Source organism: Tenrec ecaudatus, chromosome 9 (assembly GCF_050624435.1).
Source record: "Tenrec ecaudatus isolate mTenEca1 chromosome 9, mTenEca1.hap1, whole genome shotgun sequence".
In the NCBI taxonomy this organism is placed as follows: domain Eukaryota; kingdom Metazoa; phylum Chordata; class Mammalia; order Afrosoricida; family Tenrecidae; genus Tenrec; species Tenrec ecaudatus.
The window spans coordinates 83,483,840-83,501,803 of record NC_134538.1 but is presented as its reverse complement, the minus strand read 5'-3'; the positions used below and the strand labels follow the sequence as shown (position 1 = coordinate 83,501,803).

General features: G+C 46.9%; 1 protein-coding gene and 1 non-coding gene across 2 annotated transcripts in view; one reads left to right on the top strand and one right to left on the bottom strand.

Moving 5' to 3' along the window:
* GSDME (gasdermin E) overlaps positions 1–11,858 on the bottom strand; it is a 78,020-nt gene extending 66,162 nt beyond the window's left edge. The window contains exons 1-3 of the mRNA XM_075558284.1: positions 11,807–11,858; positions 9,804–9,909; positions 3,820–4,049 (exon numbers count right to left, since the gene is read on the bottom strand). Coding sequence (XP_075414399.1) covers positions 3,820–4,030 — 211 coding nt within the window. The 5' untranslated portion in view covers positions 4,031–4,049; positions 9,804–9,909; positions 11,807–11,858. The remainder of the gene's footprint in view (positions 1–3,819; positions 4,050–9,803; positions 9,910–11,806) is intronic.
* A 946-nt stretch (positions 11,859–12,804) lies between these two features.
* LOC142457488 (U6 spliceosomal RNA) lies at positions 12,805–12,912 on the top strand. Its single transcript, XR_012786216.1, has one exon. It is a non-coding gene; the product is annotated as a U6 spliceosomal RNA (small nuclear RNA).
* Positions 12,913–17,964: the final 5,052 nt, after the last annotated feature.

The following is a 17,964-nucleotide window of genomic DNA, read 5'->3' as shown; positions in this document are numbered from 1 at the left end:
GACTGGACTACTGAATAATACACACAACAGAATACTGTATTTGTTAAGATTGGATTTTAAAATATTTAAGCCTATGCAGGAAAGCTTATATAAGGCTAAATAAAAAGTAAATCACTATATAAAAGTATACTTAGTATATTCCCGCTTTCCTTTTAAAATATTAAGATACCTAGAAAAGAAACTATAACTTAAGTGTTACTGTCATTAACACTTGAAGGTAGAGTTCTGCTGATTCAAAAAAATGTTTCTTCGTCATCTCTCTATTTTACAAATGTTCTACTATAATAAAGGATCTAATTCTACTTTTTGTTGTTCGACTGCTCTCGTGGATTGAATTGTGTTCCCCCTACCCCCAAAATTGTGTTGTGTTGTGAGTCCTAACCCCTAACCCTTTGGATGTAGGAATTTGGGTGCACTCTTGTTGATGGGGCCACATCAGTGCAGAGTGTCTTAACCCTAACCACTTTTGAAATGTGAAAAGAAAATATCAAAAAAAGAGTAAGTAACAGGGAAAAAAAGAAATCCAGGGTAGCTAAATCAATAGGGACAGTGACTGGATTAATGGATTCTTAGGGGTATGAGAGGGAGGCTGGAGGGAAATGGGGAGGCAATAACAATGAGGACAAGACATAAAACAATGTTCTAAAATTGATTGTGGCAATGATTGTACAATGCTTTTTAGTGTGATTAAACTATTGAATTATAAGACAATAAAACTTTCTAAGGGGGAGGATAAACAGAACAAATCAGGTAAAGAGGCAAGCAAGTAAGACAGGAAAAGAGAGCGGCCTCTTAGAGACCCCCAAGGAGCCCTGAGAAGGACTACAAAGAGGCTGTGAGATGGACTTCCCCTCCCCTGAGAGAGGACAGAGGTCCCTTCCCTAAGAGCAGGGGTTCTCAAGCTTCCTAATGCCACCACCCTTTCATACAGCTTATCATGTTGTTGTGACCCCCAATGATAAAATTATTTTCGTTGCTACTTCATAACTGTCATTTTGCTACTGTTATGAATCGGGCGACCCCTGGGAAAGGGTCATTTGACCACCAAAGGGGTCGTGACCCACAGGTTGAGAACCACTGCCTTAGAGCGAGTGCCCTAAATTCAAGCTTTTTCTAAGTTAAAAAAAAAAAGTCTTCATTAAAGCCACTCATTATTTAAAAAAAATAAAACTAGAACTTTTCATGTTAGGCAAGTCTGAAGCATTTTGTTCATTTCAAGAAAGTATTTAAGTTCACGTGGAAGTAGTACACCAGCCTATGTGATCCAAGGATTATAAATAATAAAATCCAAAACTAGAGGACAGAATAGTATTAGAGCTTAAGTTCTGAATACCAGTTTTCAGAAGGCTGTGGATGACAGCAGAAGCCCAAAATCCATTTTCAGAGCCCACCGACAGATGAAGTCTCCAGAAAAACCTGACTATAGACCAGGGATGTGAATAGTCTTGCTATTAGACTGGGTCTTTGAAAAGTGGATTAATGCTGATGTCACTAGGTTAAAATTTAACATATTATTTGTTCTCCTTTGTAGCCCATTTTAAATTTGTTTTAATGTTTAATATAGTCTGCTTTTTATTGAGGCTTTTTTCAGTTTTACTTTATTGTTGGTTATTTTTTTGTTTAATGTTTTTCTGTATATAAAATTCAATATAGGCAAGTCTATACAGAGAGTAAGTGGATTAATAGTTTCTTAGGGACATGGCAGGGGAGAAATGGGGAGTCAATAATGATGAGTACATAGCCCTACAGGGGACAACACTGGAGACACAGTATGGGAATTCTGCCCGATCTGACCCCACCACACCGAGGCAAACCACTAAGGGTGTGCAACAGAACAGCAAGGGGAGCAGAGCAACGAAGTCCCCAGGGAATACCAAAAATAGACTTTGGGGCCAGGGCTTGGCGCCTCATCAGACTCGACCAGAAAACACTCCTAAAGGCCAACAAACAGTCCTTGAACTAACTACAAGCTTTTCCTTTCTTGTTGTTGTGTTTTGTCATTGGCTTATTTTTATTGTTGTTGTTTTGTTTTATTTTGTTGCTTGGTTTTTCTCTGTCTTGTTTTTGTGTATGTTATTATCTCTGCAGGTCTGTCTAAGCAAGATAGGCTGGATGAACAATCTGGAGGAGAAAACAATGGGACTGACAGTTCCAGAGGGACATGGGAGAGGGGGAGGTTGGGGGAAAGGAACTGTGTTAACAAACCCGGGGGCAAGGGAACAACAAGTGATCCAAATCGGTGGTGAGTATGGTGTAGGAGGCCTGGTAGGGCGTGACCAAGGGTAATGTAACTGAGAGGAATTACTGAAACCCAAATGAAGGCTGAGCATAATAGTGGGACAAGAGGAAAGTAAAAGGAAATAGAGGAAAGACCTAGGAGGCAAAGGGCATTTATAGAGGTCTAAATAAAGGCATGTACATATCAAATATATTTATATATGAGGATGTGGAAATATATCTATGTGCACATATGTATAGGTTTAGTATTAAGGTAGCAGATGGACATTGGGCCCCCACTCAAGTACTCCCCCAATGCAATACTTCATTCTATTAAACTGGCATTCCATGTTGCTCACCTTCCTGACACAATCGCTGAAGACAAAGCAGGTGAATAAGCAAATGTGGTGAAGAAAACTGATGATGCCCGGCTATCAAAAGATATAGCATCTGGAGTCTTAAAGACTTGAAGGTAAACAAGTGGCCATCTAGCTCAGAAGCAACAAAGCTCACATGGAAGGTGCACACCAGCCTGTGTGATCACAAGGTGCTGAAGGGATCAGGCATTAGGCATCAAAGAACAAAAAATCATATCATTGTGTGCTCACCTCCCCAATACAATCACTGAAGACAAATGGATGCATAAGCAAATGTGGTGTGGTGATACCAGGAGGGTGGAGGGAGGGTGGGGTGGAAAGGGGGAACCAATTACAAGGATCTACATTTAATCTCCTCCCTGGGGGATGGACAAGAGAAAAGTGGGTGAAGGGAGACGTCAGACAGTATAAGATATGACAAGATAATAAGTTATAAATTATCAACTGTTCATGAGGGAGGTGGGTGTGAGAAGGGAGGGGAAAATGAGGAGCTGATGCCAGGGGCTTACATGGAGAGCACATGTTTTGAGAATGTTGATGTATGTATAGATTGTGGTAAGAGTTGTATGAGCCCTAATAAAATGATTTAAAAAAATAGATAAGCTCTCAGGACACACAGAAGGCAGGGACAGGAATGGGAGTGGTGATACCAGGAGGGTAGGGGGAGGTGGGAAGAGGGAATGGAATGGAATGATCGACATATAACCATGCACCCCCTCCCAGGAGGACAAACAACAGAAATCATGGGGGAAGGGAGACAGTGGTCATTGTAAGATATGAGTGGGGGGACAGACAAAAGAGGAGCTGATACTAAGGACTTAATAGAGAGTAAATGTTTACAAAATAATGATGGCTACATGTGTATAAATGTGCTTGATATAATTGATGTATGGATTGTGATAAGAGCTGTAAGAGCCCCCAATAAAATGATATTTCAATCAATAATTAATTAATTAATTAATCATAAAGACAAGGAGAAAATGTTCTAAAATTGATTGTGGTGCTGACTACAACTTTTTAAATATGATTAAACCACTGAATTATATAAGTCAATTATATGCCAATTAAATAGTTAAGGAAAAAGGCACATATTTTAAGACAGCAGTCCATGAAGTAGAGAAATTTATTTTAAGACAGCAAATCTGGATTTAAGAAAGCACATGTCTAGAAGAAAAATCAGCTTATGTTCTAGAGCTAACTGTAGAATATAGTTGAAAATACATACCTGGATTTACAAATTGGTCTTCCGTAAGCACATCACCAAGGGTAAGAGACAAAAATTGGTACTTGGGTTTCTGCCAGAACCAAAATCTCTTCTTTTTGGCCACCAGACTGAGCAGTTGCACCTTATCTGATTCATTCAAGTTCTTGACTGGAATCAGGTCCCCACCAGCATCAATCTCTTTCAGAAAATTACTTGTTGCCTTGGCAAACATTTTGATGGCTCCAAATTACCTGGGGGAAGGGAGGGGAATTGGTTCTCTCAAAAATCAAGCATGAAGTTGTAATTTTGAGACTTTTGTTTTAAAATTACATTACATACTCCCTAGCATCAATCAGTTCCCAATGCAAGAGTATCTTATCCCTAGGAAATCGTCAAGTTTGAGTTTAGATAATGACAAATGACGTCATTGAAGGAGAAGATGTGTACTAGTTAGGATAGGCTAGGTCATGCTTCCAAAACAAGCATCCCTCACATCTAGTGACTTATAACAATGAAGGTTTACACTATCTATGCAAGGCCAGGGGAGAGGAAAGCTGTGCTCGTCAAAGTGATTCAGGGATCCAAATCAATGCCACAGTCACCATCTTGAGCACTGAGGGTCATCATCCAATCGGAAAGAGTCTGGAAGATTCTCGTGCCATCAGTGAACTGCTCCAGCCCCCAAGCAACACGTCATGTCTACTCACAGTGTGTCTGTACCAGTCACATGACTTAAGCCAACCTGAACATCAGTCCATAAAACCCACTCCTGCAGCTGGAAGGGCGAGAGCTGGCAGTAGTTCTTAAACATCCTGGCTAGCCCAATATGAGGGGCCTTTCAACACTTGTGGAAACATTTAACAAAAGGATAGTGGAATTTGCACATCAGCTCACCATGTGCCTTCGTTTGACTACTTTTATAAAGAGTCAACCGTGCTTTTCTACACTGTGTGATTTCTCCTACTGAGAAATGAAGAGGAAGTAATGAGTATTTTTTTCACCAGAAAAGAAGCAATTGCAATGACACCTCGGATGAAAGACAAGGGAATTCACACAGAAGATACGAAAGAGAAGCACGGTACACAGTGGAAGCCTAGGTTATTACACTTAGTAATCAATCATATTGTTGGAATAACTGCCTAGCATTTGGAAAAATAAAGTCAGATTTCTAGCTAATACCATCCACAATAGCAAATTCTCAATAGGTTAAAGATGAAAGCTTGAAACTGAACACACATACACAGAGCGAGAGCGAGCTTCTATGTCAGTGTAGAATTAGAGTCCTTTAGCAACAGGGGGAGTCCTCTGCAACCACCAGCCATGTCTCGGAACAATGATGAAGCTTTCTACCCCTGGGAAGGTTTACAGTCTCAAAAGCCCACAGGGCAGTTCTACACTGGCTACACGGCTCGCTGTAAGTCAGAAAGGGCTCGATGCGGTGAGTTTGGAAATATGACACAAATAGTGGTGCTCAAACAGAAAGTAATTCATAGTCCTGACTATATGGAAATAAACCATGAAAATCTTAAGATAACTCTTTATAAAATACAGATGACAATCCATGAAAATACTTATAATGTTTATGACAGAGCATCCTAAATTTATAAGCTATTTTTACAAACACTGTACTAGAAACACAGGCAATGGTTATATCAAAAAATCCACACACATATGAATTGTGTTTAGCCATGATATACATGCATATAGAAAACAGTAAGTAACAAAATACTGGTACTAGGGATTCAGTTCATACATGCACATATTTATTCCAAACAAAATGTGTTCAAACATGTCTGTCATCAGTGGATGGCTGCAGTTCTCTCACTAAAATGGCTTCAAAAGAAAAGATACTTCTTGTGCCATGGAAAAGATGATTTTTGAGATAAGGGCTAATATCAAACTTTCAACAAACCTCCAATGGACACCTTCCCAAATCTTAGAAGCTTTTCAATGAGTTTATAAGAATGCTGCTCCCCATAAAACCTGTCTTCAGGAAGATGGAGCGTTCTCAAGGAAAGACCTTGAAAAGGACTTCGGGGTACCGCGGTCAGGTCAGAAGGTTTTCTGGGACTCCAAAGGGCTAACTGGGGTGGACTTTTCTTTTCAAAAGACACAGGACAATCATGGGGCCTTATTAGAAAAAAGTTTTAAGAAAATTGATAATCATATTGGTGCAAAAAGACTAAGGCAGCTGCACCAAGGAATTATGTTCACTGTGACCATGAGCCACTCATTCATCCAGGGCAGGCAGCCACTGGGACACCTGACCCCGTCCATACGAGCCTCGGCCTCATCCCCTTCAGACTGCTCTCTGTTCCCCAACCTCAAAGAACATTTCCAAGGAACATGGGTTGGATGCCTCAAGGAAGCCCAAGCTGCCACTTTGGCATGGTGGTGTGGGATAAGCATCGGGCTGCTAACCACAAGGTTGGCGGTTGAAAACCACCAGACACCCCCCGAGAGAAAGATGAGACTGTTTACACCCATTCAGATTTACCGTGTCCTTCAGGGCACCATGGAAGCTGAAACTGCTCCATGAGGTCACTATGAATCAGCAGACCTCCTGAGAAGTTCTTCAGCAAAGCGCCAGAGAGATTCCTTCAGAAGCATACACACTTAGATGAGGGTTATGCTGAGATACAAGAGCTTCTTAGTTGGATGTTGTTGTTCAATAAAGCTTTCTACAAGTTTATAGCCGTACTTTGGTTGGGAACAGTCGCGGGGATTGAAAAGAGGAGTCTCCCTAGGATGTCCTCCAGGTCTCTCCTATGGGCATTAGGTGACGAGAGGAAGATTCCAGGTACTAATTGGTGAAGAAGCAGGCTGCTGGGTTCCATGAGCAGCAACTGTTGACAGTGTACCTGGGATCTCAATACAGGACCACCTGCTGTGAAGTCGATGCCAACTCTCAGCAACGCCATCCGTGGCAGAGTAAGACCACTAACCTGTTCTCAAGTTCTAGGTTATGTTGCTATTTTAAATTTTTATTATTAAAAAAGAAAGGGTACACAATAAGGGGACATCTAAGCTTCATAATAAAAGCCCATTATTTTTTAATGTTAACCATATATTATATCATATGATTCAAGAGTTGAAACATATTCCAAAGAGGTGTGACGACTGTGATCTATTTCAGAACATTTTCTTCTTTAGGCCCTTTGTCTTTTCATTCCAGTTTTCCACGAACTTTTTGAAGTCCCCTCTCATTCCTGTACATATGTGCCATTCCTCTCTGGACACGTGTATCTAACGTGCCGGATCCCAGGAGAGGGGCTGCTAGAGGAACGGGCCGGTGCATCTGTAGTGAGAGCAGGCACTGCCAGCCGTAACCTTCCCCGGAGCCGTCCCAGTCTGCGGTCTCCCCAGGAATGTATGAAAGTGTCCCTCTCAGCACAGTGACTAATCAAGCTTTGACTTTGCCAGTCTGGTAGGTGAGGAACAGGAGCTCGGTTCAGTTTTAGAATCTGCACTATTAATACAAATGAAATAAGGCCTCTTTCATCCTGCTCAAAAGAAAAACTTTTTGTGTCTTTGGCTTATTTACTGATGTTGCTGGCTTTGGTCCCTGCCCATCCCCGAGGCCTGCCCTTTGTTTCTGAAAACTCTTGATCTATGTTTGACATAAATAGTCAAACATATAAATAATTAATACAAAAGCTTTTATAATGAGACAGTCGGAAACAATAAGCTGTCCCCATCAGTCTCAAGCCTCTGAAGGAGCTGGTCCATTGTAAAACGTCAAGAAAAGGTTTACTTGAAGGAAGATGCATTCTTTACGAGCTTCTAAGGATGGGAGGGAGCGGAGGGTCAGTTAGGTACCAGAGAGTAGAGGCATATTAACTTGGGTGAAGGGAAAGGCAATCAATATACAATAAGGGGAAAGGCCTCACCACATGGCCAAAGCAAGAGAAGACACTGGAAGGCATAAGAGGCTAGAGGGAAAGAAGGCAAATACTGCTGCATGCCAAATTCTGCACCATCATAACACCCAACCGTATCTAAGAGTGCACACTCGGGGAGGCAGGCAAGCTGAACAGTGTGGGGAGGTGACAGGGAATACACGTGTGTGTGTGTCTGTCTGTGTGTGTGTGTGTGTGTGTGACAGGCAGAGGTTAGTACTGCATGCGATGTATCTGTATGTGCAATGAATTCATCCAAGGATATGATAAAGCATACAGGTCGCAGAGTTCTAAGAACTTCTTAGCCACAACCCAACACCTTGAGGGAATAAGTCACAGCGAGCTGTGGGACACAGGACCCAGTCTTGGGGGCATCTAGGTTAATGGGTGTCGCACATGCCACAAAGCACTAGTCTACATTCTACATGGATGAAAGGGGACTGCTTGCAAGCGGCCATCTAAGACACGATGGTTGCTCTCTTCCCCTTCAAAGCAAAGCAGATTGAAGACAATTAAAAACTCAAGAAAACAATTAGTCCAAAGGAATAATGGGCCACACGCGCCATAGTCCCCACTCCCCTGAGAACAGAACAACTACATGGTGCTGTTACCACCACACACGCAGTGAGCAGTTCTAGGGAGGTCTCAACATCACATAGTAGACGCTGTCCATATTTTACAGGACGCCCTAGCCAGAGAGAGAGAAAGAAGGAAGAATAAATTTTTCATTAATTAAAATTTTTAATTATGCCTGGTATCTGACCAGACATACCCATCAGTAGAGACTCTGTGGGACTCTGATACTGTAGCCTTTAGCTACTGCTCAAGCCTGAAACGGAATCCATGCTTGAAGCCAAATTTCAGTGCAAGGACAGGCCAAGAAGTGCACTGTCCTTCCAGGGAGGGTTGTACTCCTCCTCCTCGTACAACCAGCCCCAGGAGACCGAAAGTGCAGCATTTCCCCAAAACCAAGCTCAGAACACAGGAAGGGACAGGAACAGCAGGCAAATGGAAATGGGGAACCCAAGTAGGAAGCAGTAAGAGTGCGATTACATTCAGGGGGTGTTGCAACCCAGGTCGCAAAACAAACCATACAGAAATTGTTGAATGGAATCTGAAGGACCCCAAGCCACAGTAAAAAGTTTAAAATACATAAATCATGCAACCCATCTCACTAAGAGAGACGAAATAACTCACTCAGGTCCAACTGAACAAAGGATCTCAGGCCCAAAGTGGCTGACACAGACAAGTCTCAAGTAGCCAGAAGTAGGACTTAGAATTCAAACCTACAGAACGCACCAACCTGCAAGCAGGTGTCAGCAGTCTCAGAAGAAATATAGCTCAAATTGCTCATGAACGAAAACAAAACTCAATGTAGTTCATAGGTAAAACCAACCTCCTGGGCAGCTAACACAAAGCATCCTTATACACGTCTGTTTAATCTGGCTTCCTAGCTCAGAGTAAATTAGAACTCAGGGGGTCAGAGAGAACACAGTGGGAACAGGCTCGCTTGGCTCAGACTCCTGCACGAGACCAAGAAAGCAAGACAATACCAAAGAATTGTTAAGATACAAGTGTCCTTGGCTGGTTGGAACAAAGAATCCTAAATATATTTGCCAAGGTCACACGACATGAGCAGATACTAAAACCTCTAGTCCCCATTCCTAAGGCTGATTCTTGGAATTATCATGTCTGTAATTAGAAGGAATCCAGTTCTTCCTAACTCTCCATTCAGGATTCTTCTCCGGAACAACTCTGGTTCATCCGTGGATCTCTAGGGAAGGAGTCCCAATGTCAAACAGTAGGCCCTGTCCACATTGTACCAGGAACCCTGGTAGCGTAGTGGTTTCTCACTGGGCTGCTAACCGCAACGTCAGCAACTTGAAACCACCAGCGACTCCTCAGGAGAAAGTCAAAGCTTTCTACTCCCACAGTGACAGTGTGGGGAACCCACAGGGGCAGGTCTACCCTGTCCTATGGGGTCACTGTGAGGTGAAATAAACTCAGTGGCAGTGAGTTTGGTTTTTTGATTTAGTTCATATATTTTTAAATTTTTAGTTCATATTTTACAGATGCAGGAACTGAAGTTCAAAGATATTAACTTACCCAAGATCTTGAAGAAGGGAGCAGCCCTGATGTCTGAGAGTTGGCCTGTTATTCTCAGCTGCGTCCTGGTGCTGCACACCACTCACAACTAGGCCCTGGTGTTCTCCTGTTGGGCACAAACCATTTTAAAGAACATCACATTAGACAAGGCCACTTGATGATTCTAATCATGATGAGACATATCACGTCTAAACACAGACAAAACATGCACATTGTCCGAACCACACAAACTTACGAAAGAGCACCTCTCCTAGTTACCGTGAGGGGCTGTTCTCCCGCATCCATCAGATTGTTGCACTGTAACCTGTCCTGCCTACCAGCAAGATTGAATAAGCCTCCAAGTTGTAGAACTTCTCTTTTCTTGACAGCATCCAATCCTGCTCGCCTAAATCCTCCACGAAAATCATCCAATATCTTATCATACATCCTCCCTACCGGCTTCTTACCGAGACACACCCATGGCCCCACAGTGTGAGGTCTCTCTCACTGTAGTGAGCACTAAACCCAACTCGTTCCATTCAAACTATGTTCCTGGGTGCCTCTGCTGGCCACTGAGAGTCATATGAGACAAGCTTCCAACTGAGGTCCGCTGAGCCCACTCTGAGCTCTTGCTCACCCTCTTCAGCTGACTCTTGGTTCGGCTTTTCGGTTTATAGTTTGGGTCACCCACGATTCGTTGTAAAAAGGTAAGAAGCGTGCTTGATGGAGTAAGCACTTAGGTTGGAAACAGAACCTACTGCTGAGAAGCTATTTCCTCACCATCCAGGGAAATGAGAAGTTGCTGGTCTTGTCTCGCTGTCAACAAGTTTGGCACATGTTGAATTACTTCGAGTTTTCTAAAGAGCAAGGTGAAGTTTAACTTATGAAACAGTGGTGTCATCCGTTAACGTCGGAGCACTTGCTGACCAGTTCTTGAGCTAATGTTTAATGAGATGACTCAAAACCAAACTCACTGCCATCCAGTCAATTCGGACCCGTCACGACCCCATAGGACAGATGGAACTGCCCCTCTGGGTTTCTGGAGACTGTAACCTCATCTTTCTCCCTGCAAGCAACAGGTGGTTTTGAACTGCTGGCCTTATGATCAGCAGAAGATATGCTCTTTCTTTCTAAAACCTAAAATCAAGATGTGAAATTAAAAGTAACCGTTACAAGCTGGGCATCCGAAGGAAAATTGGGGTGAGATGGCAAAGGCTTTGAGAAGTGAATTTGTTGACAGAAAAAAGAACGGCTAAAAGACAGCCCCCCATTCCCCTCACCCCCCAGTGCTTGAAGGATCGTGGTGGCGCTATGGGTCTCATGGAGCTGCTTAGCTGCAAGGTCTGCATTCAAACACTTTACTCCACATTCATTCACCTTCCACTCCCCAGCGCTTTTTTCCATTTCTCTTGTCTGTCTTGCCATCTGTCTGTACACCTGCCTGCCCTCTGAAGGTAGCGAGGTCAGGACATCTAGCCCTCTCACCCACTGTCTGGAGCGGAGCAGCCACTCATTGGCCGCTCGTCGCAACAAATGTCCTACTAAGCGCTGCGCTCTCGGCTTCCCCTCTCCGCTAGCTGCAAACTGAAAGGGGCCCCTAGACGGCCGGGATCCCCACCAAAGCAAGTCATGCGTGCGTGCGTGCGTGCAGCTGTCCAAAGTCACCCCATCCCTTCCCCAAAGCAGGTGCGGACTCGCTCCGAGTTCAGGTTGGCCGTACACATCCTCCCGCAAGCCCCCAAGCCGGGAGGTGCAGGGTTTTTAGTGACACCCAGGGGAGAAACCGGAAGACGCGAAGGATTCGGGAGCAGAAGGTACCGGCGGTCCTGGGTCCGCTCAGGGAAGGAAGCGGCGGCGGGGACAAGGGCTGGGGGCTGGGGTTGATTTCGTGGAAAGGGGCCACCTTTCCCAGCGCAGGGACAGCCGGTCCTGCTGGGGAGGGAGGCGTGTCCCAGAGAGCAGCAGCCGCGCGCTCAGCTCCCCCGGGCCGCGGGCGCAGCGCTCCCGGGCCGCCGCACACTTACCGCCGCACGTCCTGCCGCACGTCCCGCCGCGCTAGCTCGCTGCCCGCCGGGTGGCCCGGTCGAGGACCCCGCCCAGGGCGGGCTCGGGGCGGGGACTCGGGCAGCAGTGGGAGGGCCCAGCGAGCACCACGTTCCGTCCCCGCCCCCTGGAGTGGCTGGACGCAGTTGGGAGCCTGGCGGAGGTGCGGGCCTGGAGGCGGTGGAGCTGCGAGCAGGGGGGCGCGGTCGGGCCTGCGGCCCTGGTTGGGTCCAACCTTGCTGGCCCTCATCCAACTGGTTGGTTCCCTTGCTTCGTGTGACTTCCCGGACCTGAGTCGCTTAGGCCCCAGGCCTCAGCTGTGACCCAAATCTCAGCTCGCTTTGGGGCATTTACAGCCTGGGACGCACCAGAGGTGATGCCACGTCTGAAAGTGTGTGCCCACCACCCGGAGAGGCTCCGATCTGCCACCTCCAGTTAATGTGCTCTGGGTATGGTGGCTTCGGGATGCTGCCTGAGGATTCTCTTGGCTGTCACCCTTACGGGGCGACTGGTCAAATCTTTCTTCTGCAGAAACTCTGAGTGGGATTCAACTGCCAGCCTTTTGGGTTAGGAGCTGAGCGCCTAGGCAGCCCTTTGGGGTCAGTTCTCTGTCGGATAACATATCTAAACCTAATCGTCAATGGCACTTAACCACAATAACTTTTTTCCCCCTTTAAATTGTATTTTGTGTCGCTCTTGAGACTATACCCAGCAAAACAAGTCAATTAACAGTTTGTACCGTTTACTGACGGATTGCATGCATTGCGTTATGTAACCATCCTCCTCCTCCTTTTGAGTTACTCCTCCTGTTAACCCACCCAATGCTCCCTAAAGTTCCCATTTACTCTCTTGCGTTGCCATCGTCAATTTCACCCCATCTTTGACAGTTCAGAAAGGCAGCTAGATTTACGGACAAGTGGGGTTGTCTCCCCAATCCTGCAGAGACCCACCTAGGGGGCTTGGAAAGAGATCAGACATTGTGCTCATTTCGGCAGCACATATACTAAAAATTGTAATGGTACAGAGAAGATTAGCATGGCCCCTGCGCAAGGATGACACTCAAATTCGTGAAGCGTTCCATATTTAAAAAGAGAGAGAGAGATCAGACAGTCATTGGACACCTATGGAAAGACCCAAACTGAGAATGCACAGACTGGGACCCCCTAGCACATATGAAACTTAAAACCTAAGGACCATGACATCACCCAGGTGGGTTTAATCACAGGCAATGAGGTCAACCAATACCTTTAACTCTGCCTCCCCAGCAAGAGGTGTTAAATGCCCAGCTGCCGGAGGCCAGCGCTCTTTCTATTCCACAACTCTTCAGCGCAGGTGGACGGTGGGGTCTCACCTACATGCCCCCTCAGGACTCACTGCCGGCCTACGCGGGGCCCGCATGCTCTTGGGCTCTGGTCACTAATGGTTAGTCGCAGGACTGCATTGCAGTGGTTTGCAGTTGGGAGGTTGTTGTCCCCTAGCCCCATGGAGGGTGTTTTTAATTCCCTGGCAGTCAGTATCAGTTGTCCGGCCCCACCAAATGGTAGTCCAGAAGATGTCTACCCAGTGAGCGTACAGGCCTCTGCATACACTCACACAGGGGTCCCTTTTCCGCATCTCAGTTCGCATTTTGCAGGCCCCGCCCCAGTCCCCGTTGAGATGTGTGGGCATACAAAGATAGCAGAGGTGGCAAGCTGCCTCTGGGCAGTCACAGCTCCACAGTGGAGCACTAGGCAGGCATCGGACTCTGAGTGTCCCAAGGGGACCTGGCACCTAACTGGTAGGGCATGGTGGTGTTTCTGGGGGCAGCTCCTCGGATTTGGAGCCCTTCTCTGAGGCTTTGCAGCCCTAGGGCAGTGGGGTCACCCCTGAATTGTCTTACTAGGGGCAGGGGTCTCCCAAACATTTCAAAGCATTATCTCAAAAGGAGAGTGTCTGCTGGGTCCTGGAAGAAGGCGACAGGTGGGACCTTGGGCCGTTTGAGCCCAGTTTCCAGACCAAGCTTCCCCACTGTTCCCAGCAGAGTCTGGTTCATTCACTCTACTTCCCCTGAGCTCTGAGGACTGTAGGCTGCGTGTAAATTCCACTTTATCCTCAAAAGAGTGGTTAGTTATTGGGCCACCTGTGCTAGGAATGACAGTCCATTGTGACTTCCTATAGTCAGGGGCATTCTGTGCCGAGGGATGATTTTGCAGAGGAGATGTTGGGCCACCTCTCAGGTCTTCTCTGTGCGGGTGGGTCTTGCCTCTACCCATCAGGAGAAAGTGCAGACTATTAGCAGCAGGAAACAGTACCCTTCAGCTCTGGGCATGTCAGTGAAGTGTATCTGAATGTCTGGCAGACCTAGGGCAGGGGCCTCCATGAGAGCCCGTTTTATGTCAGTGAAGACTTGATCTTGAAACTGTGTTCACTCAAAGGGGGATTGTCTGATCCCATCAGGACAGCATACAGAGGCTCTGCCTTTTGTGCGAAGCCCCATATCCAGATGCAGCAAAATCTGCCGCTCCCAGAAGCTCCTGTAGCTGCTTCCTGGTGGCGGGCAGAGGAATGGGCCAGATGAGCTGTTTTCGCTCAGGTCCCAGTGAGCGGCATCCCTCTGCAAAGGTGAAATTCCAGGGTATTAGTCTGGGTAGAAACAGATCCAGGGAGACTCATATGTGTGTAAGAGAGAGCTTTATATCAAAGAGTAATTGTATATTAAGAAAACATCCCAGCCCGGTCCAGATCAAGACTGTAAGTCCGATATCAGCCCTCATGTCCTAAACCATACAGCCATGCAATGATGCCGAATGCAGGAAGATCACAGCCAGTGGGCGGAAAGGCTTGTGGATCCAGTGCCAGTGAAAGCATTTCAGTGCTGGCAGGGGGTCTACCCCTGACTCCTCTAGCTCCAGGGCTCTGGGTCCATCAGCTTAGCTCCATTTAGCTTGTCAACAGGAATGTCTCTCAGGGAGAGTGTGTGTCCCAAGTCCAGGGAGGAAGACAGGAGTTCCCAGAATCCTTAGGAGAAGGTCATGCCCACACAGAGGCCTCATTGGCTGTGACCTGGTTGACAGATTAGACTCCACCCCTTCACTCAAGTTGACAGGAGATTATGTAACTGCCACTCCCAGGTATCAAACACATTGCTGGCGTATTAGCGCCTTTTCCGTGATACCTCGTCCAACAGCGATAGAAGCCCCGGTGCCCCCATCCAACAGTCTTCTCCAGTCTCTCTCACAAGGAGCAAATCATGCACAGACTGGAGGAATAAGCAGTTTAGCTTGTCTCTGGGAAAGCTGGCCAAGTCTGATTATAAGGCATCTCTGAACAAGGTGTGTAGATTTGTACCTTTGGGGTAAGCTGGTGAGCATTAGTCTTAGGCAGAAGACAACGTCTTTCAGGTCCAAACAGGTATACTAGGTGGCCTAGGGTGGAAGGAGGCTGAACAGTGTATATGGGTTTAGTACAAAGGGGTGAAGGTGACTGCAGCATTGTTGATGGCCCATAGAGCTTGCATGGGGTGGTACCCCACCCACCCACCCACCTCTTGCTAGGTTCCTCACGGGAAAGAGGGGAGTATACCAGGCAGACTGGCATTCTCAAAGTATCCTAGCCTTTCAGAGGCTAATGATATGCTCTTGAATACTCATACGGGCCTCTCTGGAGATATGGTACTGTCTGACGCTGACAGGCTAGACTCCTGACTTAAGTTCAGCCACAATCACCGCTTAGTTAACTGCAAGTCCTGGGGGTGAGTTCTTGGCCCAGACTTTGGGAAAGACAATGAGGAGCCCTTCTGTGTTCTTGGTAGTTTGCGTGGAGTCTCCACTCTTCCGGGGGCACCATAAGGGCCAGGAGCAGGTGCTTTGTTTGGGTCAGAGACAACTGAATGGGGACCCTTTCGCACAAAGATGGTTCTTGCCCCCAGTTTGGGCAAAAGATCTTGAGTCACGAGGGAAGTCAGGAACATAGAGAAATGTGTGGACTACTTTGTGCCCCTCTAGCCAGCAGGTATGGGACTGACATAGGCTGTGTGGCAGTTTGCCCGGTAGCCTTGATGAGAGGGACACTGTCTCTGCTGAGAGGGGCTACTGGGGTGTGACTGTGATATGCCTCACAGAGCCACTCAGAGTCTTCTCCTGGGGTTTCAGCGAGCTTCTAGAGTATCATGGCTTGTTTTGACATGTCCATGGGGTATCCCCCTGGGGCCAGACCTCATGCAAACAGGCCGCCTGATACTGGGTCAGGGCTGCCTGCCCCTCTGGTAGGGCTCAGTTGGGCTGGTTGTCCGGGAACACTTGGGCTGCCCACTCTGGGGGATCGAGGGACCAGTGGAGGACAAGTGTTTGTGGGTACCTTCGTGCCTCTAGGGTGATACGTCTCCTCTCTTCTGCATGAAAAAGAGTGTAGCAGTTATATAATCTCCTGTCAACTTGAGTGGAGTCGAGCCTGTCAATCAGGCCATAGCCAAGGAGGCTTCTGTGTGGGTATGGCCTTCTCCTGAGGATTCTGGGAACTCCTTCCTCCCTGAAGATGAGACACACTCTCTGCTTCACATTCCTGTAGACAAACCACATGAAGACACACTGATGGAGGAGCCACATGGAGACCCACATCAGTGGTGAGATGCTTCCACCACCACTGGATCTACCAGGCTTTCTACAACTTACCTGTGATCTTACTGTCTTTGGCATCATTGTATGGCTGTGTGAGTTTAAAGAGGAATTTGTGAGCTAGTACCAGACATATGGGCTAATATTAGACTTATGGACTTGATCTGGACTGGGCTGTTTCTTAATATACAATTGCTTAAAGCTCTCTGGGTTTGTTTCTCTTGTCCACTCAGACTAACACATAGGGTGATGAGAAGCTGGGAACTGTCATTGCAGGTAGGGGCATGGGTCTGGATCAACGAATCAACTAATTCAGCCATAGCCTGGGACTTCTCTGCATGGGGGTGAACACTGTTTCTCCAGTCGAAAAGGTCAGAAATGCTAAAAGACTGGTAATAAAACGTGGTCTGTGCAGCACCATTGTCCTGTCAGGCTGCACAGTCTGGGGTAGCTGGGTTTCTCAGCACAGGAATTGTCCAGCAGGTCGAGGTGGATGGCTGGACTCAGTGGAGGAGCGAAGCTGGCTCACAGCAGACTAAACAGCTGAGTCAGCCAGAGTGGTGGGGTTGGCTGTCAGAGTTGGTGCAGGGAGTGGCGGGGAGACTGAGGGTGGTGACATGGTGAGAGACTGTATTCTGTGGCCGGTGGTGGAGACTAGAGAGCATCGGGAAGGGCTCTTCCTCAGGGACAATTTGGTGGGCTTTCTGCTGAGTTTAGCTTTTCTTTTTAGCAACAGAAATCTGACTCTTTTCCTGTCCTGTGCAACAATACTGGGCCCATGGAGGCAGCAAACAGGCTAGAGTTCACCACGAATCTATAGGGAGGAACTTATCCAGATGGCCAGGCTCCCCGTGACCACGCTCCAAACTGCCTGGACTGTAGGGGGTTGAGTCTGCCCTTTGGGACCCAATCAACTCCAAAGGATGGCCATTTGACCTGGCACAGCGTCCAGAGTCATCCTGATTTTAGTTTTACAGCACAGTACTAAGGGATTTTGTCAACATTTTTGATGATACAGTCTAGCACAGTGGGCTGCAACGGTTGATTACCCATGGTGTGTGTGGAACCCTTGAACAGAGGCACAGTAGACAATGGAAAGGGCGCCTTTGAATGAGGCTTGCAAACAACAGCTGGTTAGACACACACACACACACACACACACACACACACACACACCAGGTACTCAGAGTTTAAACAGATCCTTTCCCCCATTTGGGAGCTCCTTACCTCAGCCAGAAGTAATACTGAGGGGTGATCAGTACTTCCTTTCATCCCCACTGGACAGGCCTGACTGAGGGGGTACCAACCTCTGGGTCTTTCTGGCTACGAGAAGATTTCCACTGAGTCCAGTGGGGTGATACTGAGACACCAGCAGGCTCAGAGGGGGGATGGGATGAGAAATCCACTGGGGTGGCTATGGCACCTTTCTCTCCAGATTTCTGGCTGCCCCTGTTTACCTCTCCAAACCATTCTCACCAGGGCCAGCACGGTGGAGATTCCTGGCCAACGCACCAAAATGTAGCAGCAAAAGCATGACTCTGGAATGA